Here is a 27,175-nt window from a genome sequence, read left to right as displayed (position 1 = left end):
TACCTTTAGTGTTTGTTTTCGTTGAAACGGAAACACGTGTGTTCTCAGTGCACACTTTCAGAAAACCCCGCGAGGCCCGCGATCCGGATCACGGAAAAATAAAAGTATACAGGCTATATATAGGCGAACTTCTTTTTTGTTTTCATTCTTTGGCAGAGAAAAAAATTATTACTATTCCGAACAAATATAACGTTTATATTTGAATTTGAAGTACTTTATTAATCTTTTTTAAATTCAATCTGCCGATGTAGCATTTATGAAGTTACATGTAGGTTGTGTAACTGTTATAAACCAATATTGGTTTTATGCTTTTTTTTTTTCTTTTTTTTTTAAAAGCAGAGATACCAGGCTGATTATTTCATACATGTATGTATGTTGTTTTAGTGTATCAACAGGTACTGAATTTACTAAAAAAAAAAAGGACAATACAAATAGTTTTCACCACTTTATTGTGCGACGCGCGTCGATTGCTGTTAGCGACGTCGATTTGTCGCTAATTTTTAAGAAAACCGCGCAGCATGTCCCAATTTCACTTTATCGTAATATAAAAACTACAGAGAATTATAATATGAATAAGGGTCCATCAAAAAGAACATTTCCTCTACTTTTACAGAATGTATTTACTTTTCCCTATTTCCATATATAAATATAGATAAAACGCCGATCTGTTTAAACATTGAGAAATAAAATCGTAAAACAACGTATATGTGCAAAAAATTGCTATTTTCTTATAACTTTGCCAGGCATTAAAAATATTTTTTATATGTACTGAAAGCAGGGAATATATGCTTCTCAAAAATATAAAAAATATTGCATTCATAGGGAAAATAAAAAAAATCATACCGAGGGGGGAAATGGCCTTGCGACAAAGCATTGCGTAATATTTAGACGAAGTCATCTTTCATTTTAAATGCTTTTTTTTTAATTTAATGGCTTTATTTATTCAATTGATTTTTACATAGTTAAAAAATATAGAAAATTTCCAAAAATATGATATATAAAACATATATATTACGTCCGTAGTTTCAAAGATTTATAGACACTCCTTTTGCGTAGCCCTGTTTTTACGCGCTATCGGTCATATTGACTCACAAGTCGCCATCTTTGTGCACTGAACGACATGTATTTCTCGTCCAACTAGCGACGATTATTTATCATTTCTTCGTTTTCAATATCCTTTCTAAATCAAATTCGTTTAAATAAAACGGATTTTAAAAAGCTGTAAAAATTTTGGCTAGTTAACGCAAGATGCTGTTGAACCCTAGCTGTACATTAATGACCTTCATTTTTGTATTTCAAATTTGCTTAAAGTACGATCTTCTATCGAGTAGTTGTCCCGGACAGAGGGAGGGATGATTAGTCCTATTCACACACCAAACTGTTTGTTGGAGGTGTACATATAATATTGAACCTATTCAAGTGCCAAAGGATATGTACTGAAATCTACTCTGTACATACCCCCCCCTTTATGTTGCCTCCTTTCCAAAGTTTTCACAGAAAAGACAGCACATGTCTGAGACAATGCTTTAATATACCTTTTTAAATATATTACAATGATCAAGCATGAACAATTTTTTCACTAGTTTATTCTTGAAGGACCAACTACTAATTATGAAATTTTAGTCAAAAGTACTGTTCAAATAAAATGTCAAATCTGAAAAAACAATTTATGAGTAAAACTGTCAAAATCCGCACTACTGGACCAATACATGCTACACGAGGTTCTAGAATGCTTCCCAACAGAGTTGGTTATGATTTTAAGATGGTTATTCTAGATATACATAGCTAAAATTATACCACAGATACAGGGCATACACAATGAATGGGATTTGCACTATTCAAAAACATATTACGATAAAATAGAAACGACAGGGACACATGAAGCCTAAATTAACAAAATGATAAGGAGACAGTACATAGGCATACATAATAATTATACCAAACACGTCCTAACAGCAAGTGAATGAATAGAAAGATAGAGAGGAAGTAATAAGACGAGGCTATATATATAATATCTATATAAAATTCCCTGATGTTCCATGCAGACATTACAATTACCGTCACACAATGTACAAACAATAAATACATATTCTAATCTACTTAATGTACGACAAAATATACATGTACATTTTCTTTACTGTAAAAATTTTATTTTCATCATTTTACTACATCTGAACACTTCAATATTAAATGAACATGCCTGTAGTTGCTGCCTGCCCAATGACATACTAAAAGATTTTGTGAATAAAAATCTCCACATTCTAAGACTACATTTTATACACAATCATAATAAAAGTCTGTTCATCAAGTGAAATTTGTTTCGTAAAATATTTCTAAAATAAATACATAAAATCCAATGTACAGCTGTTTGTGCTTATGAGATGTGAAATTGTGACCTCTACTTCTTCCTTGGGCGCGTTACCCTTTTAGCTGGGGATGGAGATTTTGTCACAGCCTTGCCTCTTGTTTTCTTTGGCGACACTTTCAGTGTGGCAGCAGATTTCTGAGGTGTGGCTGTTTTGCTCTTTGCTTCCTTTTTCAGTGCGGGTTTTTTAGCAGCTGATGTGGTTACTGATGCTTTGGCCCTTGTAGATCTAACTTTTGCAGGACTTGCTTTTTCCACAGGAGAGGCCACTTTACTTGTGGTCTGTTTTGAAGTAGCAGCTTTCTTGCCCTTTGTAGTTTTTTTGACTGGAGTGACTTCTACAGGAGCTATGTTTTTCTTTACAGGTGTTTTTTTTGCTGGAGAGGGTGCTTTGCTCTTTTCCTGCTTCTTGGGAGTTGCTTTTGTTGCAGTCACAGCCTTGCCCTTTCTCCCTCTTGTTGCTTTTACAGGACTAACTCCAGCTGGCTCACTGATAGTCTTCTGCTGTTTGGGGGAATTTGGGCCCTCAGGTGCCGTTACTCTAGTCCTCTTGCGGGTAGCTGCAGGAGTTGCCGTTTTCTTCGGTGTTGCTTTCGCTGTTTTACCTCTCATACTTTTTTTCACTGGGCTAAAAGCAATTGACGAGGGTGTTTCCTTGGTAACAGTAGTTGGTTTCTCTGCCTTTCGTTTGGTTGCCCTACCCTTTTTAGGACTAACCACTGAGATAACTTCTTTTTCATTAGCTGCTTTTTGAGGAGTTGCTTTCTTTACCGTAGCTGCTCTTCCCCCCCTTCTCCTGGTTGCTTTCGGACTGACTGCAGGAGTTGCAACCACCTTCTTTACAGGACTAACTGCTGGTGTTGCTAGTTTGACAGGAGAAGCTGTCTTTGCTGCTTTTTTCGGTGAAACTTTCTTAACAGCAACTCGTTTTCCTCCTCTTGTTGCCTTCTTTACAGGACTCACTTCTGGTGTTGCTGGTTTGACAGGAGAAGCTGCCTTTGTTGCTTTTTCCGGTGAAACTTTCTTAACAGCAACTCGTTTTCCTCCTCTTGTTGCCTTCTTTACAGGACTCACTTCTGGTGTTGCTGGTTTGACAGGAGAAGCTGCCTTTGTTGCTTTTTTCGGTGAAACTTTCTTAACAGCAGCTCGTTTTCCTCCTCTTGTTGCCTTCTTTACAAGACTCACTTCTGGTGTTGCTGGTTTGACAGGAGAAGCTGCCTTTGTTGCTTTCTTTGGTGAAACTTTCTTAATGGCAGCTCCAGCTTTCTTTCCTCTTGTTGCTCGTCCCTTATTAACTTTCACTGGAGAAGCTTGCTTTGTCTCCTCAGTTTTCTGTCGTTTTGCCGGAGGTGAAACTACTTTTTCAGACACGACTGCAGCACCCCTAGTTCTTTTGCGATCTGCTGGTTTGGCTGGAGAAGCTACTTTTTTGGGTGTAGATTTTGCCACTGCTTTTCCTCTAGTGCTTCTACCTTTTACTGGATTAATTTCTATAGATTCATTCTTTTCTTCAGGTGCATCAACTTTTGCGCCTGCTTTACCCCTTGTGACATTCTTTCTAGGTGTGGGCTTCAGAGATTTTTTTGGAGGTGTTGCAGCTTTCTTTGCAGAGGCCTTAGTATCATGCTTCACTGCTTTTTCTGAAGCATTTTTCATTGGAGTAATGCTGACCAAAGCCTTCATGTTATCTTTTCCATTCTTGAGAGGTTTCGCCTCCTCCTCTACTTTTTTCTTGGTACTCATGGGTGCCACAACAGCCACAGGTTTGGGGGTTGTCTGTACTGTTACAGGTGACACCACGCCAACATTTGTTTGTGCATGTTTCCCCCTCTTCTTTGGGACATCTTCTACAGCTACAATAAACAATATATTCACCAATTAATCTTTCTTGATTTACTTCATGTGAATGAATAGATACATACAGGGTTTTCAATTACACTGGTACCCAACAAAATGTCACCGCTTTGATTGTCAAAAATCACAAACTCAATTTCCTCTGACATGATGTACAATCACTTAATAGCAATGTATCACGGCCTGTTTTAATTACGAATTTACCATTTATTCAAATTTTAAAACCCTGTTGCTATTTTGTCATATGCGAGTTTACTCGTACTACTGTAAACAGGTGCTTATCATAGAACTGTAGATGCTTTGTGCCAACTATGATTGAAATTGACCATGTAGTTTTTGATAAGAAGCTAATAGCAAAAAGTTTACAAAAACCAGACAGATGAACTACACAGCGTAGTTAAGGTGTCCCGAAAAATAAAATATCACAAAATGTACTGCAGTGCACTTCACACTTTATGACATCACAATATAAAAGTATGTCACAATGTACAAGTTTATAATTACAACAGGGGGAAAATGTCACATTTTCTCGCTATTTACAACTGCTACAAAGTGTTCAAGCTGTATATATGTAGATCTGTTTGTCAAATGATTTTTAGTTTTCTTTCTTCTTAACATATAAGTCTCCTGTTTTTCTATATAGCGTGCACTAGTAATCTTGATATTACATTGTGACCTTGAAATTGCCCGCAATGTGCATCATCATATAGAAAAAAGATAGCCAATTGTGTGTACATATCAACTTCGCACAAGTGAAAGACGATGATATTTTCTATAGATGATTTTCTAAAAGGTAACTAATTGCAGATTTATGATTTTGATGGGGAAGGCATTTTTTTTTTTTTTTTTTTTTACCTCGTTTACATAAGATTTGGCAGTGAATGAGGGATATGAATATTTTAATAAAGGTTATGGAAATTGCTAAATATGAGAGGATATCATACCAGTCCAGATCACTTTTTAAATTATATCAATATCGACATATCAAGCCTAAAATGCAGAAAATTTGAGTGCATCTTTCACCTGTGCAGAGGTGATAAACAATTGAAAGTCTAGCGGATAAAAATAGCTCTACTTCACTTGTATGATGACACAATAGTTTATTGAGGGTTTTCCCCACAGGGTACGATGCTTATGTATTGACAAACAATTTTTAGTAAAATATGTGACGTTTGGAAGAATTTTACTTTAATTTGAATATGCTGTAATTACTTGTTAAATTTACTTGGGATACCTTAACCCCACTGTGTAAATAAAACTGACAGATTAACTACATACATACAACAGACAAATGGACCACTGATAAATTTCATTCACAAAAGCTCATATGAGCTGTAAGTTATGGTCAACTTGACCGTTTGAAAATGCCATTGAATGAGGATCATGACACGTAGCTTGTTCGTAAGAAACCTTTTAACACAACTGTGTTTTTCTATAATTCTTGCATTATGAAGTTGTGGTACAATTTTGGTCACCTTAAAGAGCATGAGCACGATTGAGCTGAACATTTTATTTTTTCCATTTTTATTGTTTACAATGCTTAACTAAAATGTTTCTATTGGTCAACCAAAATTTCAAAATCAACTTTTGAGTTACAAGTGAGATACAGCACTCACAATTCTGTTATGTAAACAAGGCTCGTGCCATGTTTTTGTTTACATATAGATTGCTTGATAAAAAATAGCATGTGTAAAACAAAATGATTTGTGCTAAACAGTAGAAATCTTAAACTATCATACTTCAGAATGTTTTTGCTATATAAATGTTAGGGGAATAAATTTGCCATTTCTTCTGGATAACGCTAGCCGTGAAATAGTTTCTGAACTATCTCACCCTAGGGAAATAGTCTCGAAACTATTTACCTGATGCTATATTTTCCCGCGTTTTCTTTTCTGTGACGTCAAAGTCTGATAACTCTAATTAGTTTACCACTCGGATCACCTCGGTCGGTTCCATCTAGGCTTATGCCGAATGTTAGTTTACTTCACTTTGGTATGTCTGACACAAGTAAAGTCTACTTCGGTAGTAAAACACCTATTTACTGACTATTTGGACAATAGCAAGTTTAATGTCCCCCTCGACAGCAATTATTTCCCCCGGCTGCACCTCATAGCCAGTAAAGAGGTGTATACTAGTTCATTGTGTCCAGAACTAACTTGTAAATGAAAAATCAGCTTTAAACAAACTCTTACTAGTATATCTAACTTATTTAAACAAAAACATGACACGAGCCTTGTTTACGTAACAAAGAATTGTGAGCTCTGTATCTCTCATATACCTCGACAACTGACATTCAAATTTTTGCTGACCATTAAAAATGTCTTAGTTAAGCATTCTAAACATTAAAAATGAAAAAAAATATTTGAAAATGTTAAGTTCAAATCGTGTCCATGCCACATTAACCAATCTAAATAACTTTAGGTCTGTGTTAAGAAACATTCTGAACATAACAAATTTCCATGTCATACATAAATACCTACAATTGCTGCTTATCAAAATATTTCACAGGGCAAAATTTCACTGTCAATCTTTTGCACTAAGGATTACTAGTCTACAATCATACATACCTGTATTTAGCTTTGCAGGAGTTGTCTTTTTGGCAGGTGTCTTCTTTGCTACTGCTCTGCTTCTAATATTCAAAACAATAATGGAGTACATGTTGAATTATATGTGAATGTCACCAATCATTTTATTTTTCATTTTTGATGTTGAACATGCCTTAAAATCAGTGAAATGTTAATTTTGTAATTTAAAGGATTTTGATGTTCCACAGACACAAATTTAACTTTTAGATGACATATTTTACCTAAATAATACTTGAAATGTGATAGATATAAAAACTTTGATCGATATCCATTTTGTTGAAAACTTTGTAAACAATAACATACCACAATCTTTGTTTACGAAACAAATAATAAACTCTAAAATGAGCTTCTGCGATAATGTATAACCTTAATTTTCTTGATAAACCTTTTAAAGAGGTACTATACTATAGGATTAAACATTCTTTTGAAGAATTTATTGATGTGTAAACTTCGGACATTTTACTCACAAACTGGAAAGTGCGAATGTTTGATTCTAATAATTCCAATTCATTCACTGCATTAACAATTTCAAAAATTTGAATAGTTTTCCCGCACTACATTATTTGTTTTCAGACGAGTATGAAGATATTGCGTTTTCGGATTTATTGATGTGTATACTCTCATTCAGCTTTATTTCTGTCCAATCAAAACAACTGTAACTAGTTCTAATTGTAACGGGGACCGTTACATGTTCTCCAAACCTCCCCCAATTAAAAAGTGATGTCATTGTAAACCTATAGCAAAAATTCATTTTATTTAAGCCTGTAATTACATGTAGTACGTTCAATATGGTCATTTCAGTAATCAAGAAATGAAAAAAGCGTTGCACGTGCATACACGCGCATGTGTGCATGATTCTGCACTTTCGTTGATGTCATTCAACAGGCATTTGTATCATATACGCCCAGTATGAATTTCATAACGTTTCAATCAAATATAAGGAAGTTATAGCGATTTGAAAACCGTCCAATCAAAATTCAGCACACGTGCATGCACGTGCTGAACAGTAATTTTAACCACAGAAATTTGTAAGGAGTACCAAGACACATCTAAACCCTTAATATCAATAGAATTTGATGAAGAAAAAACCCCACGTTATTGTCCTTTAAAAATTGAACATTTTGCGCGTTGGCATTTTTTGTTACACTAATATATAGATACACGTATTATCTACCTATACTGTAAATATCAACTCATTCACTTCATAAATAAGATAGTTACAAACATTTTGTATTATGTAATCAAAAAGAAGCGCACGTGCATGCGTGTGCAAATTGGTAATTTTGACCAAGCAGATCAGTTAAGGGTCTCAATATCTACCTATGATATGAATATCAAGCCATTTCAATGAACAACAAAAAATTGTCATAATGACTGACTTCCTTTTAAAAACATGGATGAAAATATTAATATCAGCAATATTTGTCTACTCATTAGCTGAGTAGCTCAGTCGGTTAGCACATTGGTTGTGAACTGTAAATTGAGTGTGTTCAAGTCTAGGGGATTTAAATTTTTCTCAGATTGCTTTCAACTAAAACTCCATTTTGTGTCTAAAGTTGTACACATCCTCCACTTTTCATCTGTATCAAATTTCTCTGGTGTAGCATAACCCCTTAAACACATTAGACAGTAGATTTTGATTATTAAAAGTGAAAAACAAAATTTGGGGGGGGGAATCGTGAATCAGTCCCTTTAATGACATAATGTGTCTATAAACATTGAGTGAGCATACCCTTTCTTGGTGTTGGCTATTGGTGATTTAGCTGGAGAGACAGTCAGGGATTCATCTGCTTTGGCAGGTTTCTGCTCCACACGGACTTTCTTTGAGGGCTGGGGAGGAGTGGACAGTACCTTGGCTCCTCTTTTAGTGCCTCTCCTATTGATAAGAAATTTTTTCAAAATTGTTAACATCACCTACATCATCTTCTAAAAAGGTGCATAATTTAGCACTGAAATACACTTTCATGTATCCAGGTTTCATTCAATTTTTTGTTTAAAGGTAGCAACCTCATGATCAGTAAAAATTGTATTTTCATACAGTGATGAGTGAGTGTATATATTTTTCGGAATTTCTTACACCTTCATAGAGTATTGAAAAACAAAAGGGGTTTTTGCAGGGATCGAAATTAACTTTTTTCACTACTAGCAAATTTTAGCTAGTGGATTATTTTCCAACTAGCAAAATTGAGCTTTTACTAGCATTTTTCAATCAATTGCTGTTTTACATGAATTTAAAAAAACAAGCAAGTCTCTTTATCAAAATATAGGGGAAATCTTTAAAAATTTCCTTTAAAGTGCAATAATAAAAATAAGATTGCGAATTCTTTCATTTAAAATTTAATGAATTGTCAGACAACACACATGGTGAGGGTCATAGCGCACACTTGTGCGGCGTACTCGCTGTCCAGAGATCTACCACCTATTTACAACATCGTGTGGATTGAAATCTTGAAGACTGTTTGTGCCAATTTAAACTATATGTTCAAACCTTTTGGAAATTTCATCTAAAAAATTCTAGTTGAAAAGAAAACCCCGCGAACTCGGAAGTGTTTGACTATAGAATACAGAAGGACACCGCGTGAAGCGGTGACACACTGTCATGTGTTGTTTCATGTAGACACGGACGAGATCAACATGCTTGCTATTTAAATCAGACTTCACAGAGATGCCCGAAGTGTGCTTGAAGTAGGCCATCTTCGACATCACCGACTGAGATGACCTTGGTCTTAGTTATTTATTCGATCCACGTTTACTTTTTCAATACTTGTATATTGATTCTGTAAAGCGTTTCTATGCACAAGACAAAATTATTGTAAACTTCAAAGTACAGCCAATAAACAGAGGAAATCCGGGAAAAGATCATTTTTTCTTCACTCGCAAAAAGTTGCGATCACTTATGATTTTTTACTCGCAATTTCAATTTTTAACTCGCATTTAGCGAGTATTTCCCCTTAATTTCGTTGCCTGTTTTTGAGAGTCTTGTGACTGTCTTGATGATTGAGAGGGGCAGCTTGGCGGGTAGCTATAGAAAATTAACGATGGTTTAGATTAGAAATAGTATATGTCCATGTAATAATGGTAGATCATATATTTTGTCCATGTCGTATTTTTGTTCATGCATCATAATATCCGAGTGCTGCAAGTTTAAATATTGTTTATGTAGTTAATGAGTCTAAACAAGGTTTCTTTCAAGAGGAATTTGATGGATGAAATCAACTTGGACAGTCAAATCATAATTCCTTTGGCAAGTGAAAAGATGTCATAAATTAAATTTGCATTCAACTAACATTTCTTCAGCTTTTCCACAAGATGATTTTTAATAATATCTGTAACACAGGACTCATGGTAGATGTATCATTTTCTATGTATTCCCTGTGCCGAGTGATTGGGATAAGCATATTGTCGAAAGTGACAATGGCGCGTTACCAGCTAGTGTCAACGTGCCATTTCTAAAATGAATGCGCCATATTGAAATTTTCATGCGACGTTTTAAAATGACGAGTCCAAGAGATCAGTAAATCAATCTAAACGCTATACTGACAGACTGTATGAGAGATCAGTAAATCAATCTAAACACTATACTGACAGACTGTATGAGAGATCAGTAAATCAATCTAAACACTATACGGACAGACTGTATGAGCGATCAGTAAATCAATCTAAACACTATACTGACAGGCTGTATGAGAGATCAGTAAATTAATCTAAACACTATACTGACAGACTGTATGAGAGATCAGTAAATCAATCTAAACACTATACTGACAGACTGTATGAGAGATCAGTAAATCAATCTAAACACTATACTGACAGACTGTATGAGAGATCAGTAAATCAATCTAAACACTATACTGACAGACTGTATGAGAGATCAGTAAATTAATCTAAACACTATACTGACAGGCTGTATGAGAGATCAGTGAATCAATCTAAACACTATACTGACAGACTGTATGAGAGATCAGTAAATCAATCTAAACACTATACTGACAGACTGTATGAGAGATCAGTAAATCAATCTAAACACTATACTGACAGGCTGTATGAGAGATCAGTAAATCAATCTAAACACTATACTGACAGACTATATGAGAGATCAGTGAATCAATCTAAACACTATACTGACAGACTGTATGAGAGATCAGTAAATCAATCTAAACACTATTAGTCCAGTCATAATACTAATTAACCCAGAACAAATTGCAACAGAAAAAATAAATGCGTAAAAACTTTGAACTATATCCCTAGAACACCCCATCAAAAATCGCCACATAAATATTTTGTTTAAGTAAAATTACAACAATTTTTAAATGTTGCTAATTTTGTTAAATGAAAATAACGCCATTGGGCCGCCATAACCAGTTCCGAATTATATTTTTTTTTTCCGGAGATAGCAAGACAATGGAAATCATGGTTTAAAAACAGTCGAAATTGAATTTTTTTCGTAAGTTTTATATACAAATGTACAAATAGTTCATATCTTAGTTGATACACCTCATAATTCAGCACCGATAAACTTTTATTCACTTAAAATAAACACGAAATCCATACATAACAGACGCTACTTACCCATAATGCACTAAAGTAATATAAAACTGTTATTTCTCCGTCTTTAACCAATATTGGGCGTATTTCAAATGATATTTAGTCAAGGATATTCTAGTTCAACTTCAGACGATCATAATCAAAATTATTCTGTACCAAAATAATTCGAAATCCGACAGAAGGGGGATGCAGACGAAAAATAAATCTATGGAACGCGTGTTTAACAAAAAGGTACCAAGAAATTTCGTTATTTACGTTTTTCCATTTTATTCGAAAAAATACTTCTTAATTAATGTCAAAACATTTATATATTATATTGTTTGATATTCAATAAATTATTTGTTGCAATTTTGAAAGAGAAAATCTACCGAACGCTTATTTAACAAGAAAGTAAAACTTAGAAATTCTGTTAAGCGATTTCAAACTCGGGTGTTGTTCACTTTGTTGTTGTTTTTGAGCATCACTGAAAAGACATTGTTCGTCGAAATGCGCATCTGGTGCATCAAAATTGGTACCGTATAAGTTTTACTTTATATACATATTTTGACAACAGAAAATGCTAAACCCCAATAGCTTCTGGAACTTTACACCTGTGCTCCTACTATGGTTTCGCCCAGGGCCCACGAGAGGCAGGGGGTTAAGATGACCCTCCAGACTTCCTGCCTCCTTTGGCACGCACATCATTTCGTTCTAGCTACGCCCCTGCATTCACATTGTCGGATACCCACGGCTGATCTCGTCTTCTACTCATCAGATGAGTAAAAGACGAGATCAGCCGTGGGTATCCGACAAGACTTTCAGGACATTATGCAAATTACAATTTATATTCTGTAACAAAAGGTATGTGTACTATACACATGTATAAATAAAAATTATATATGTTGTGGTGCTTCTCTTTGTTGAGAATTTAGCTTTACAGGTAACACCTTAAGGTGGATCACTACACCAAAATTTTACCTGGCTCGTTAAAGTATCTCATATGATATATAATTTCATAACAAAAATATCATATAAGATAATTTAGAGATTGAATCACTCTTTTGATGGCGAGAGATCATACTTTATAATGATATGAGATGCTTTAATGCGCCATTAAATAAAATTTTAGAGTAGCAATTCGCATAACAATAACTTTATCAGGTATATGCAAGGTGAAGATAACGAACAGCGATCAATCTCATAACTCCTACAAGCAATACAAAATAGATAGTTGGGCAAACACGGACCCCTGGACACACCAGAGGTGGGATCAGGTGCCTAGGAGGAGTAAGCATCCCCTGCTGACCGGTTACACCCACCGTGAGTCATATATATATGAGAGAATTTTGATTGATTGTTTCTTGTTTAAAGTCTCTCGGGAGAATTTTTCACCCATATGGAGACGTCACCAAGACCGGTGAAGAGCTTCAACTTTAGACCTTTGCTCGGTAATTACGGTCATTGAGCAGTGAGGGTTGTTTAACGTGCCACACCTACTGTGACACGGGACATCCGTTTTTAAGGTCATCTTCGAGGACCCGTGACATTCACACCTGATGCCGAGCGTTTGGCAATGGAACTGTCACTACCTATTTTAACGACTTAGTTCTGTCACGCCAGGGATTCGAACGCTCTAACCTATAGATCAGTGTGGCGGAGAGGGTAAATTTTAGTGTATATTCAATTTAAAGTAACATTTCAAGGATAAATCGCCCTAGGAATTACATGTACAACATCGGTTGAAGTGCACACTCTTCCACCAACATCAAATGCAACAAAATATCATTCTCTTAGAGCATTCTATCAAGTAAAACAATGGACTGGTAATGACGAAAACATGAATTTGACGGACTTTGGGTGGACCATTGAAGGGAATATGTGCTTACCTGTAAGATCAACCATGCTTCCTGCACCTGACGAACTCTTAAAAACAATTTATTGTAGATGCAAAATCAGTTGTGATACCAAACAAACTACAGAAAACATGGACTAGAATGCTCAATAGCATGTACCGAGTGTCGAGGCACAACTTGCGTGTACGATTTTAGCCCAAATGAAGATTCCGATGATTCATAATATTAAAAACAGTAAGATATAGGAATAAAGATGAAATGTAAAAGATAGCTGTGAATCAAAACATTATGATAACTTTGTTAAACGTTATCTAAGAGGCTTACAAAATAGAACTTGCTTTGTCATGTTTATGAAAGTTAATTATCAATCTTAGCTGTTGGAAATCACATTTCTGTCTAACAGTATTTAGTTTTCAAATAACTAAAATGGACTATTTTTCAGACTAAAGCTTTGTATTTATGATTTCCAGTTTTTTGCGATTTTTCTTCAAAATCCGTGATTTTTACCTCAAAAATCTATCTAATGCAAATTTCAATTGATGGCGATTTTTAATATAGCATAAAGGACACTGTAAGCTATCCAAAAAACATAAAAACATTTCTGTTGCAATTAGTTCTAGGTTCAGCACAATCTGGCGTAGAATGACTGGACTATATGCTGACAGACTGTATGAGAGATCAGTAAATCAATCTAAACACTATACTGACAGACTGTATGAGAGATCAGTAAATTAATCTAAACACTATACTGACAGACTGTATGAGAGATCAGTAAATCAATCTAAACACTATACTGACAGACTGTATGAGAGATCAGTAAATCAATCTAAACACTATACTGACAGGCTGTATGAGAGATCAGTAAATCAATCTAAACACTATACTGACAGACTGTATGAGAGATCAGTAAATCAATCTAAACACTATGCTGACAGGCTGTATGAGAGATCAGTAAATTAATCTAAACACTATGCTGACAGACTGTATGAGAGATCAGTAAATCAATCTAAACACTATGCTGACAGACTGTATGAGAGATCAGTAAATCAATCTAAACACTATGCTGACAGACTGTATTGCCATAGGTAACTTTAGTTGTATCAATATTTGTGTTAAATTTACGTTTTGCAAAAAATAGGATTCTCATCGTGATTTTTTGTTTTGACATTTCTGCGTCGTCTACTTGTGCTCCAACAGTGTCTATTGCCAGTACTGGCATATCATTCAGGCGAAAATCAAAGAAAGTTTGCCCTTTGTCAGGCTTAAGATTTACGGAGTAAGTGGGGAAAAGCTCAAACTAGGTATATTGACGATATGTGCCACAACGGCACAGTGTTTTCAATATTCTATGCGCCATTTTTTAATTCAATGTGACCATGGCGCATGCTCATCCCAATCACTGCGTGCCCAAAGTATAGCTCCTACATGTGCATGCAATATGTGAAAGGTGTCATAACTCAAATGTATTTTACAATTGTAAACACAGGCTCTCACAAGTTCTCTTTTGTTATGAAAATAGCATACTTTGAACTACTTGCATCAAAGTATGTTTACTATGTAAGGCTTAGGGTATGGTATAATAAATTACATTTAATGATTTAAAAAAATGAATCATGAAATTCTTTTATTGATGGCAGTATCATAGGGAAAATAAGATGGAAAACTTCATCAATGTTCATAGCGCAAGTTTCCACCTAATTTTACCTATATGATACCGCCGTCAAGAAAAGAATTATAAGATTCATTTCTTATCATTTAATTATGTTTTCAAATAGTAAAACAAATAGTTTCTCTCATCAAAAAGCTTTAACAATTTTGAAATGGCATGTAGGAATACATACGTATATAACAATGAAAACAACACTACATTCAAAATGGTTGTGTATTCAGGTGAGGTAGAGTTAGTCTGGGTTAATGATAAATGAGTTTTTGTCAACAGAAGTGTATTATTAATGCCAGATGGATATCAATCTTTGCTTATTTTCAACAAATTCCAGGTTAAGCTTTAAAAGATACCAAACTTTTTCAAGATTTATGCCCGTAAGAATGCAAGAAATTAAGAAAACCATATTTAATTAGTATTTTCTTCACATGGCTTCTCACATTGTTATACTGGAAATGTAAATAAGAAAAGCAAATACCAGAGTCGGACATGAAAATTTTCCGGAAATTGCAAGTTTCGCATAATAAAATTTTTTCGGGGCGGGCGGGGATGATAATCTATCAATTAAGTTGAATTGGCCCAACAAGAAGCAAACATACCTTGGTGTTGGGGATTTGGATTTTGAAACCTTGGGACTCTTCAGTTTCTTTGTTGGCGTAGATTTTGAAGATCCTGGTGTCTAAAATTCAAATGGTAAATTTCAATTCAACTTTTATTAATCATCAATAAAATCCCAGAATTTAGGAATCTGCAGTTACTTTGCTTCAATTTATTTTGTAAACAAAATTGCTTCCTCTTTAATACAATTTGTATGTAACTTGAAAAGCATACAGTCTGTACTTACTTTCATTAAATTCTTGATTCCAAGTGGGCTGGCTGGAGATTTTGCAACCTTTTGCTGTGTAAATAGTCTCTTCATGCCAGCAAGACGAGGACTTCCAGCAGATGTGCTGTTGGACAAGGGCGACACAGCCATCTCACCAGGTCCATTGGGAGTGTCTGGGAGATCCGAGAAGAGTGAGTGTGGGGTTCCTGTACTCAATCGACTACGAGCTGGAGACTTTGTCTTAGGAGTGGTGAACATTTCTTTCACACCAGATGGGCTAACTGCATTATTCTTCACAGACTACCAATGTAAAAGTTTAACAATTCCTAAATAACACATATTAGATAGTACCAGGGATATGCAAGAAATTATAAAGGGTCCTCTATAAGGGTTTTTCCCAAGCACGTTCACCATCATTGAATTTGTATCCTGTACATCATGCTTAAGGTAGTACTCTACATTGTCATAATGGCAGACTTCCTTTAAAAACATGGGTGAAAAAATCGATATCAGCAATATTTGACTTTCCCTTTTCCATTTAAATACCTAGCTGAGTAGCTCAGTAGGTTAGAATACCGACTGCTGAACTGTAGGTCGCAGGTTCAAGTCCAGAAGGGGTTTTAAATTTTTTCCAGATTACCTTCTACTAAAACTGTATTTTTTGACAAAATAAAGTAAATTTGAAAATTTTCAACTTCAAAATATTGTTGTACATATCCTCCACTTTTCATCTACATCAAATTTCTCTGGTGTAGCATACCTCCTTAAATCAACAGCACCATAGTCAAAACAGCAGTTGTTATGATGAAAATGTTTATTGCATTTCAGCGATGTTTAACATTTCAAGACTGCATAAAATGTCATCCAATTTCACTGCTTGTAATGTGTATGCTAGGTGTTAAGCATGAGTGACATTACAGTGACAATGTTAAACAGATGAAACCAATGTCTGTAGATTTCACACCTGTCTGTATGACGAAATTCTGAATTGTTGATAATACCAACCTAAAAGGCTAAACATGTATTTGTGTTTTCACTTCAGAACACCTTCCTCCATGGTTAAATTTTAAGAGAAGAACCCTAAATATTCGAACCATTCAACTATTGAATTTAAAACAAATTTAAATCCCTGTACCTTAGACTTTCCAACTGATTTTCTTCCTTTTTTAGGTAGAGCTCTAGGAGTTTTGGCCTTCTTCTTGCCAATGACAAGAGTCATTGGTGAGTCTGCATGCCCTGTGGTGGGTGCAGCTGCTCTGGCAATGGTTCTGGGTGTCTTTGCAATTGACTGAAATACATTGGTATGAATATTCATAGTACAAATGTATTTTACAACATTGTCATAATTTTTAAGGTAAATAATTTCAATATTATTTATAAAATTTTAGAAAATATTCTGCAAACCTTCCTTCGATTCTTCTTGGCACTTTGTGCAGCTCTCTTCCCATGCATTACTCTCTTGGCCTGTGGGGTAAGAACTTTCTTTGCCACACCTTTTTTTACTACATCAGCCCATGATGCAGGAGCCATCTTTAACAATTTTGGAGTTGCATTTTTCCCATGAATAGCACGAATGGCTACAGCTTTCCTTAGGTCTGCAATGGGATTATTAATTTTCTGTACAGCTGGGGAAACAACAACTTTAGGGGAGTTTTTCCTTGTAGGTGTTGGTTTTTGTTTAGGTGTAGCCATCATGTCTGCAATGCCACTGTAGCTCGTGTCTGCTGAAGGCTTTGCAGATTTAACTTTTGGTGTTTTCTTTGCTGATGCTGTTTTGGGGGTCTTCATCGTGGGTGTTTTCTTTGCTGAAGCTGTTTTGGGGGTCTTCATCATGGTAGCAATTCCAGTGTAGCTAATGTCTGCTGGAGTCTTCATCGATACAATTTTTGGAGTGGTCTTTTTTGCTGTTACTGCTGTTGGGGTCTTCATCAGGGCAGCTATTCCAGTGAAGCTGGTGTCTGGCAACCTCTTTGGAGTCTTTAGCAGCCTCTTAACACCTCCAAGATTCCCTGTACTTGTTCTTCGCTTGGTCTCTATATTTTTCTTTGACCGAGTTGAATTCAACACAGCTGATTTTCTCTTCTTTTTACTGCCAGCAGCAGGAGTACTTGTAACCAAATTGGGTGTCTGAAACAGACCATCTAGTCCAAAGGACTCATCCATTGATTTATCCTTCTTTAAACTATTAGGAGATATTTTGGATATAGGAGACTTAGCCTTAGTTGGTGACGATTTTTTCGGAGTAGATTTAGGTGTTGCTTTTGTTTTAGGAGATTGGCTTCGAGTTGGAGACTTGGGTGAAGGCTTTGCTGGAGTTGCGACTGGCGATACTGCTATAACTTGAGATTTGTTACTTGGTGTCTTAGGAGAGGCACTTCTGGGTGTTGAAGGCTTAGCTTTAGGCAATTTGTTCATTGGAGTTCTGAGTGATGATGTGGGTGTAGCAGATTTTGCTGGAGATCTACTTTGAACCGGACTTCTAGAAGTGGTTGTAGTCATCTCTGGTACCTTGTTCTGAGCTGTCTTGGGTGAAGCACTCGGGCTCTTAGTTTTCTGTTGTGGAGATTTTTTATCATTTGGACTTCTTGGAGAACGACCAGCCTTTGGAGATTTTTGAGAACTTCTGGCTTTCTGTGGACTCTCTTCTTTGATTGGAGATTTTGGGACAGTGACGACAGATTTCCTTTTCAGCAGTGGTTTCAAATCTGAATTAGAAGCCATTCGTTTGGGTGTTGCTCCCTTCCTGACGGGTGTGGATGGAGGCAGGGTCTTTAAGAAGTGTTCAGGGCTGAGTTTGGGTCCAAATGACACTCTTGCCCTCTTAGACCTGGATTCTAAACTTTCTGTAGACTTTCTTTTCTTTCCAGAACTTGCATGTGATGTAGGTAATGCTGGAAAAAACACACCCAGATAATGAAGAAGAAACACCACATAAAATCCATTAATATGTGTTAATTAATGGAATTTGGAGAACTGCAACAGAGATGATTCAATCCTTATGCTCAGCTTTTTTCTTGTAGCTGTAAATGTGCCATTTATCATGCAATTTGACCATTTTCAATTAAAATTTACATGATGCCAAAAGCAATTCTTCTGTTTTTATTTTTCAATTTATCTCAAGTTTAAAATAGTCTTACCTGCAGCAATTATAGGATTTCCCACTGGCAAAGACTGGAAAGTAATGGGTACATTCAAATTTAAAATAGCTTAATTAAGTGAAAGTATTTCCAATCCAGAGTTGTGTAAAATGTAATCTCAGCTGAGATTCGGCCTGGCTGAATATTTGGATGGCACAATACTTTATCTCCCGAAACTGAAGAGTTTCCATAGTTTGTTCTTAAATTAGCAATGTACGAGTAGGTATGTGGAGATCAATACAATGTATCAGTAATTTGATAAAACAGACAATTGGAACTTTTCAATTTCAGAATACAAAATATTGTGCGGTGGAAGTCTTCATCTGAACGGAAAATTTAGGGACAGTTTTCATTTTGGAATTTTCATACTTACACGGTAAGCAATGCAAGATTAATAGTGATAGTTAGTTTAATAGTCAAACCACTTAATATCTGAAGCAAACAGCAGTGCAATCTAAGTGCACATTAATAGCTAGAACCAGCCGAAACTGGAAGTAAATTTCCAGACATGAATTATGAAGAACTGCTCTGAGATTCAGTGAAGGCGTCAGTCTAAATATTCAGCCAAGCTGAATCTCAACCAAGATTAGTGTAAAATGAAGACTGGCCTCTTTCATAGTCTGACTGACAATAAAAACTTACATTCAAGCTCATTTGGACAAAATGATAGGTATTCATTTATATCAACTATTCATAGACAGCACTAATTTACATCTTTAAAATTATCATAATCACCATGGAATTATCGTTATTTTCCACTTACCCTCCTTTCCAGTTTCTTTTTGTTTACTACAAATAACAAGAATGAATATGATCATTATTCTTAAACATCTACTCCCACTCTTCTCTTCAACAATTCATATACAAAATACCTCTAAACTACGAAAATAATTTTCAAATTTCACACAATAGATAATGAATTACAACAACAAATAAAAATAACTTTTTAATTCTTGTCAATGATCAATAATTTTGTACTGAAAATATGACTGAGTAAATTTGTCGTAATGACTTACCGACTGGTGTCCATCCACTGGTTAAGGGGGATTCAGTTGTGGTAACAGCCTTGGGGGATGGTGTTCTGGACTTCAACCCTGAACTGGTAAATTTTGGAGTAGCTGGTGTCTTTACCTTGGGAGATGGACTCTTTGACTTTGGTGATTCAGCCTTCTGTGCAGATTTTGGGGTGTTTGCAACTGTGTTTGATTTTGGAGATACACTTCTAGACTTTCTGCCAGACTTCGGTGTGGACAAGATTTTCTCTTTAATTGCTAAGACCTCAGGTGTCTTCACATTTGGTGACAGATTGGGAGTCATAGCTTTTGGTGATGTGCTTCTTGACCGTCTGTCTGACTTAGGTGTTGACATGGGTTCCTTAACAGGTTTCACAGGAGTGGTAGAAGACACAGGTGTCTTAGCCTTAGGAGTTGTTACCACACCACCAATCTGGGTAGGACTTGGTGAGACAGGAATTTTGGCCTTGGGAGATGCACTTCTTGGTGTTTGGCCCTTGGGAGATTTAGCTTTAGATGCACTTATAGGCGTCTTGCCTTTTGGAGATTTGCTCTTTGATGTCCTTTCCAATGCAGGACTTTTCTTAACTTCTTCAGCTGGTTTTACAGGGGTAGACACTACAGGTGTTTTGGCCTTTGGAGATGCACTTCTGGGAGTCTTGGCCTTTGGAGATACACTTCTGGGAGTCTTGGCCTTTGGAGATGCAACTCTAGATGTAGCAATTTTTGGAGTTACACTCCTGGGAGTCTTGGCCTTTGGAGATACACTTCTGGGAGTCTTGGCCTTTGGAGATGCAACTCTAGGTGTAGCAACTTTTGGAGATACACTCCTGGGAGTCTTGGCTGTAGGAGACGCAACTCTAGGTGTAGCAACTTTTGGCGATACACTTCTTGGAGTCTTCGCCTGTGGAGATGCACTTCTGGGAGTCTTCGCCTTTGGAGATGCACTTCTGGGTGTTTTAGCTTTTGGAGATTTGGCTATGGGAGATTTAGCTTTCGGAGATGAACTTTTTGAAGACTTGGGTTTTGGAGTGGTATTTCTTGACTTCCTTCCCGATTTCGGAGTTGTCAAGACTTCATCATCTGCTGAAGTAGAAACTACTGGAATACTAGTTTTGGGTGACATGCTTCGGGAAGCCGCTGGGGTCTTGACTTTTGGAGATGCACTAGGTGTCTTAGCCTTAGGAGAGGTACTCCTGGACTTCCTCTCAGCTTTTGGAGTGGTCTTCTGTTTATTTGCAGGAGTTGTGGAGACAACAGGGGTCACAGCTTTAGGTGATACACTTCTTGAATTTACCTGAGACTTAGGAGTGGAGAACTTTTTAACAGGGGATTTTGTTGGTGTTACAGTGGCAACAGGTGTCTTCATAACAGGAGCTGGTGTTTTCCTTGGGGAAGGAGACCGAGGTTTGGCCTTTGGTGTTGCAACAGCATTCAGCCCAGGAGACTTGGCAACAATCAATGAATTTCTTTTGTTTGGGCTTTTACTTGAAGGTGTATTGCTATTTCTCTGAGGTGAAGCACTTGGTGGTTTTACTTTAGGTGTCAGAATTTTGGATTCTGTCTTCATCTACAATTTAGAAAAACTTAATCATAGAAGGGGAAAAAAAAGAAGAAGCTAAACAACAACCAAACAAGAGGCCCACAGGCCTTATCGGTCACCTGAGTACTAGCGAAAAAGTATCCCTACTCCCAAGGGCTATGAAACATAGAAAACATTTCTTGTTCTGAATATCTAAGCTAAATTCTAAAATATTTTCACATTCTTTCACAAACAATGCGTGCGTTATATTGCCATTATTAAGAATTTAAGTGCATGGCAATGATTTTATTTAACAAAACATACACTGCCAGTCAAACTATATTCAAATCATGGGCTAGGGTGGTAAATGAAGCAGTGAATCCGCAGGACGGTCCCGATGCCAAAGAGTAGCTTGCTACTAGAGTCAACTCAACAAATGTCAAACTTACAGATCCAACAAGAGGTACTGTGAGCAATGCTCACTATGAATACCCCTCGCTTACCCCAATCTCCAAAAGGGTGTTGTCAAAGAACAAAGAGGTCATGAAGGTATATGACATCGTTTCATGGTGATCCACCTGTGTGTTAAATATGGTATGCCTATGTCAAAGAACAAAGAAGTTAGGGCCCGGACACGAATCTGGAGACAGACAGACAGATGGACAGAGTGATTCCTATATACCCCCCAGAACTTCGTTCGGAGGGTATAAAAATTACAAAGGCCAAGGTAGGGAAATAAGATCTTTTAACCACTAAATTGTTGACAACGGGCATGAATTTGGCAAAGCGCTGACAGACCTGTATTGACATTTCATATGCATTGTTTGTTCATGTTGGATTTATTAATAAAAACTGAGATGCAGAATGTAACATTTAAAATACATATCCAACACCCAAATATTTTTTTTTTTACCAATCTACCTACCCAGTCAGAAAATTTAGGGTTGGGTTTGGGGAAACAAAAGATATTTTAAATTATGGCCTAATAATCAGCTGAATATATATATCATAAAAATTTATTTGTTTGATGTACTCCGACCGACCCATGAAATTTGCTCAGACCCGATCATTTTTTCCCCACTTGGAAATTTTTAATTTTTTTTATTTGCTCCCTGGAAAATAGACATTCTTCGAATTAGTATTAAACTTAATGTCATTTTTTTTAATTTGGACTAGTTGTTTTACAGAATTCTAGTTATCAAAATGTCCTTAGGGCGTCTTTCGGTTCTACTTTCACTTTGATAAGGACCATTTGTTAATCCGGGAACTTTTCAAACACGTTTCTATGTGAACGATCAAATATACCACATCACAGCTGCAAATCACCACCTTATCTACCAACAAGATAGAACAAGGAGCTACGAACTCGCCCATCGAGGCCTGATCGTATTTTTATGTACAAAAGTTTGAAAGCCATGTTATTTAAATAAAAAATCATGTGGGATAGCGCACCAAAATTATGGTGTACCACAAGTCGACGTTTAAGTTAATGGTCTATATTTCTGAAAAGGCACGCATATCATTTTGATATGGGATTATTTAAATGTTATGACGATTTAATATGTGAACGACATTTTTAATTTGCTCTTAAACTGAGACACACGAATGGAACACGATCGTCGCAACAATTCGAATGATGCGGGAAAGTCGGCATTAAAATGATCATAAAATGGGTAATATTAAAACTTATTGTAAATTGCTGTCATCATGCAATTCACTTGGATATTCATGGATCACATTAAAGTGTTTAAGACTGCTATTATGAATGTTGGAATCGACCGGTGGTAATAAAAAGGGGTGTTTATTTATTAACTGTTGAGGTCATCATCCGTGACGAATGCAAAACGTCCTGAGTAAATCTCAGGAGACGTTGGATGATTTACGTGTATTAGATACAATTTGTACAAAATGAATGTTCTAAATTCTATTCTGTCTGGCAGCATTATGTGTTTAATGAAAACATAAGAAAATTTGTATATCTGATTTTCAAAAAAAAATATATAAAAATACCAACCTACCTACCCGAGTTGAAAAATGTGGGTCGGAGTACATCAAACAAATTTTTTTTTAATGATGGCCTAGACCTTTGTAGGACATAAACTATGACTGCCAGGCCATACAGTCCAACGCCTTTCACGTAGACTGAATATATATTAGTAAAATTTGACACCATTTTTTGAAATTTCAAGCATTAGTCTTCAAAATTAAGCGGTAGCCCGATGACAGTGGCTAGTAAAATCGGAATTCGGCTACCAAAAATTATTAACGCACATGCCCAGTTGGCCAGTACATATTTCCAGCGGAGATTATGATTCCGCTATTAGAGTGTGATTCCTGGTAGGAAGTCGGTGAAACAGCCAGTTCTTACAGAGGAAGAGAAAGTTGGCACTGAGAAGTATGAGCAGGGTTGGGCGGTTAAAACCGCTGCCCTGGTCAATACTCCTCAAGTGGTCAATTGTGATTTAAACTGTCCATTTTCCTATTTTTGTACATTTCTTGCAAAGATAAAGATAAATTAAGTCTTTTCATTATATGGATCAATTGTTGATTAAAATTTTCATTAGATAATCAAATGTAATTTCATAAGTTTAATATATTTGGTTTGCTGAAACTGACCAAAATCTCTTCAGTACCTACCAGAGGGTCACAGTTCTATAGCATAGCTTGACGATTGGAGACAGACCTCTTAATACATGTACCTGGACAGATTAAGAATAAAAGGTAGCTGGACATTTCCTGAGCACAGGAAGCAGAGTTGACAGGTGTTAATAAGCATAGGCTGGGACCAGAGATGACCAGTGTGTCTGATATTGTTATGAAAACATCACCAACCCACCTCCTCAAATGTTTATTCAACAGTTAAAATGAAGATTGATGAAACAATACTTCTAGGTAGTTCTTGTTAAACTATGGAATTTGAACAGAAATTTATACATCTTCCCCAATTCAACAGTCATTTGTACACTATTTATGTAATATTATGACTTATAAGTATATTATAAACTGATAGGGCATGTTATGAATTACAGAATTTACCATAATGGGCACTTAAACATTTAAAATAAATAACAGACTATAATGACCAAACAATTTTCATTCGACCAGTATTAACCAGTATTGACCACTGGCCTGGTCAATACTCATATTGACCACTTTTTTGCCAACCCTGAATTATGAGGAAACAAAGAAAATGATCAGCGTGTTTGGCAGAAGAACTGCGTCTGACTTGAATACTATGATGGTCTTGTATTTTGCATCTGGTGCAGAAAGGAAAACATTGCAAATTGCGAGTTCATGTCCGGCTTGGATAATTCAGAATTGATTCTGTAAGTGAACATGAAAATAAAAAATGACACAAGCATCTTACCCCAAAGTGAAAAACCACAAGCGGCCGGATCAGACGTTCAGAATGTATGAGAATAAGTTGAGAACCCTAGTTTTTTACTTATTTAGGATGAGAGTGATGATGATGAAGAACTAGAAGAATTAAAACATTGGAGGATTCCGGAGAATCTGACTGAAATGACAGAATTAGAAGTTGAAAGAGGGCCTGAACTCTCGTCTTAAACTTGTATTGTAATACTTAACAAAAATGTTCAAACTTGAAATTTCAAATCATGTTGAATCATTCTTGTATAGCATTTGGGCTAGCAAAATTTTATTTGGGCTACCAAATTTTGCACTCTTACTTGCCCGATGGGCTTGTAGTAAAAATCATTAAGCGCGAAGACTGAGCATTAAAGTACTAAGTAGTATCAGTAAGTTATATGACATTGCTTTTATCCTCCTGTGAGTGGCAAGTAATTTTAATAACCTTTCTTCCATGTAAATATATATATATATACATTAAACAGCTCTGTCAAAAAGAATCCTGAGCACAGTAATCCTGAAGATTTGGAAAAATAAGCCACTATGACAGAATATAATTCACTTAGATCAAAATACCTTAGGTGAAGATTTAACAGGCGTCTTTTTAGGAGATGAACTCTGCATATTTTCTGGGAGCTCAAATCTAAATGATCTGTCTATAATTGTGAAGATGTCTTTGCTGGCCAGATTTTTCTTCCCGTCCAGATTTTTTCCATTCAAAGACACAGGATTTGAGTTGCTGAGATTAGTCAGAAACACCTATAAATAAAAAGAAATGAAATTTATCAAAATTAAGACAGCTCTTTAAATATATACTTGTAATTTTGGCTTCAAATATTCAACTTAAAAAAAAAAGACCAATATTTTGAAATAAGGTGCATAAAATTCCAGTCTTTTAGAGCACTTACTCCACCATTTTCAACTGTCACTTGACAATGCTCCCTTGATACATTTGGAAGTTGTATTCTTATGTCACATTCACTGGACCTTACAACACAAGAGTGAACATTGAAAATAGGCCTACAGGATACATCATAATCTCAAAACAATAGCATGACATATAATATCTACAGGGTTTGACACCTTTAATCTAAATATTAATTTTTTTTTCTAATCAGTAAGTATGATTATCCTGAAGGGGTAATTAAAATCAGTTCAAGCATCTTATTGTTTACCAATTATTCTGTTCAGTGAACCATACCTTCCAAACACACAGGTATCAGCAGTTAGTGGAAACTGAGCTCCATCTGTACCTGACCTTTTTATTACAACAATTTTTCCATGCAACATCTGAAATTTTAAAATTAAAAAACTGTCAAGAAAAACCATTCAGCATTCTCGTAACAAACACTAGACTACATTAAATGTTCAAAGGAGATTTGAGCATGTTTACAGCAACCTTATAAATGCATGAACTGAGATTTGAACCTTAAGTCTATCACCATGATACCCTATATCTATAACCATGATAACCTACAAGTCTACAACCATGATAATGTAGTACACCCTTTCCCTAAAATGAGGAAGATGAAGACTATAAATGAGTACATGTATTATACAATGTATTAATTTATTAATGCTTGAACACTGACATGCATGAAATCTAAACTGTATCTTTTCAGAATACTTGAATTTATTGATTGTGCATTGTGCTATGTACATAATAGTATTCTGAAGACACATTACTGTTATGGTATCCAGACATATGCTTCTGCATGTCTGTTAAAAAGTTCTACAGAACAATTCAAATGTATTGATATAGAATTCACTTACTTAAATGCGCAAAAATGCAAGCATTCGCTGAATATCTGAAACTAGCCATTTGTGTGATTCTTATTATAAATTTAACAGATGATTAAAAGATGGATTTATAACTATTCTATAAACATTAGCGTAAGACTTTAAATACTAAACTGTATTATTAAAGACATATCTAATAGCATCGCAGTACATGCAAACATCATTTAAAGTATGGCCTTGACTTTCAATACACATTTGTACCGCCAAATACAAACACCAAACAGCTGGCATGGGTAAACATATATTATACTTCGTGTTGCTTATACTGAATTAATTAATGTTCACTATAAAACTCGCTAATCTTAACTAGAGACAACGACTGAAAGAGATCTATATAACAACACCTTATTAGGCCTAGGTCTACTACAGTATGATCAACAATATGCAACAAAGTCAATGAACATGAACTTTGGCGTACGTACAGGATCATTTCATAAATAAAAAAGACATTACCCGTTATTTACAAATCTTTCAAAACTGCTTGAGATTAACATTTAATGATAAGATATGTACATTTAAACTTACCTTGCAAAACACATAAATTTAGGGTCTACTGTAAATACATTTCCTCGAAGGTTGAAGCGCGAATAAACCGTGACATATAACAACCAATGATAACACTCTTACGATACAAAAATATAGTCACCATGAAATTAAAGGTCAG

The 27,175-nt window shown here is 35.7% G+C and overlaps 1 protein-coding gene across 1 annotated transcript; it reads right to left on the bottom strand.

The window, feature by feature from the left end:
- Window positions 1–1,510: 1,510 nt before the first annotated feature.
- LOC125659324 (mucin-2-like) lies at window positions 1,511–27,134 on the bottom strand. Its single transcript, XM_048890960.2, has 14 exons — window positions 27,037–27,134; window positions 25,913–26,001; window positions 25,620–25,698; window positions 25,288–25,470; window positions 19,824–21,390; window positions 19,571–19,596; window positions 18,808–18,841; window positions 17,075–18,561; window positions 16,806–16,958; window positions 15,689–15,970; window positions 15,444–15,523; window positions 8,537–8,680; window positions 6,787–6,848; window positions 1,511–4,218 (listed from the first exon to the last, which is right to left on the bottom strand). Exons 2-14 carry the CDS (start codon window positions 25,999–26,001, stop codon window positions 2,399–2,401), a joined length of 6,006 nt encoding a protein of 2,001 aa, XP_048746917.2. The 5' UTR covers window positions 27,037–27,134; the 3' UTR covers window positions 1,511–2,398.
- Between the last annotated feature and the right edge of the window lie 41 nt (window positions 27,135–27,175).

This window comes from Ostrea edulis, chromosome 9 (genome assembly GCF_947568905.1).
Source record: "Ostrea edulis chromosome 9, xbOstEdul1.1, whole genome shotgun sequence".
In the NCBI taxonomy this organism is placed as follows: domain Eukaryota; kingdom Metazoa; phylum Mollusca; class Bivalvia; order Ostreida; family Ostreidae; genus Ostrea; species Ostrea edulis.
Note: the sequence above shows the minus strand (reverse complement) of the source record. Positions and strands in the feature narration are given on the sequence as shown.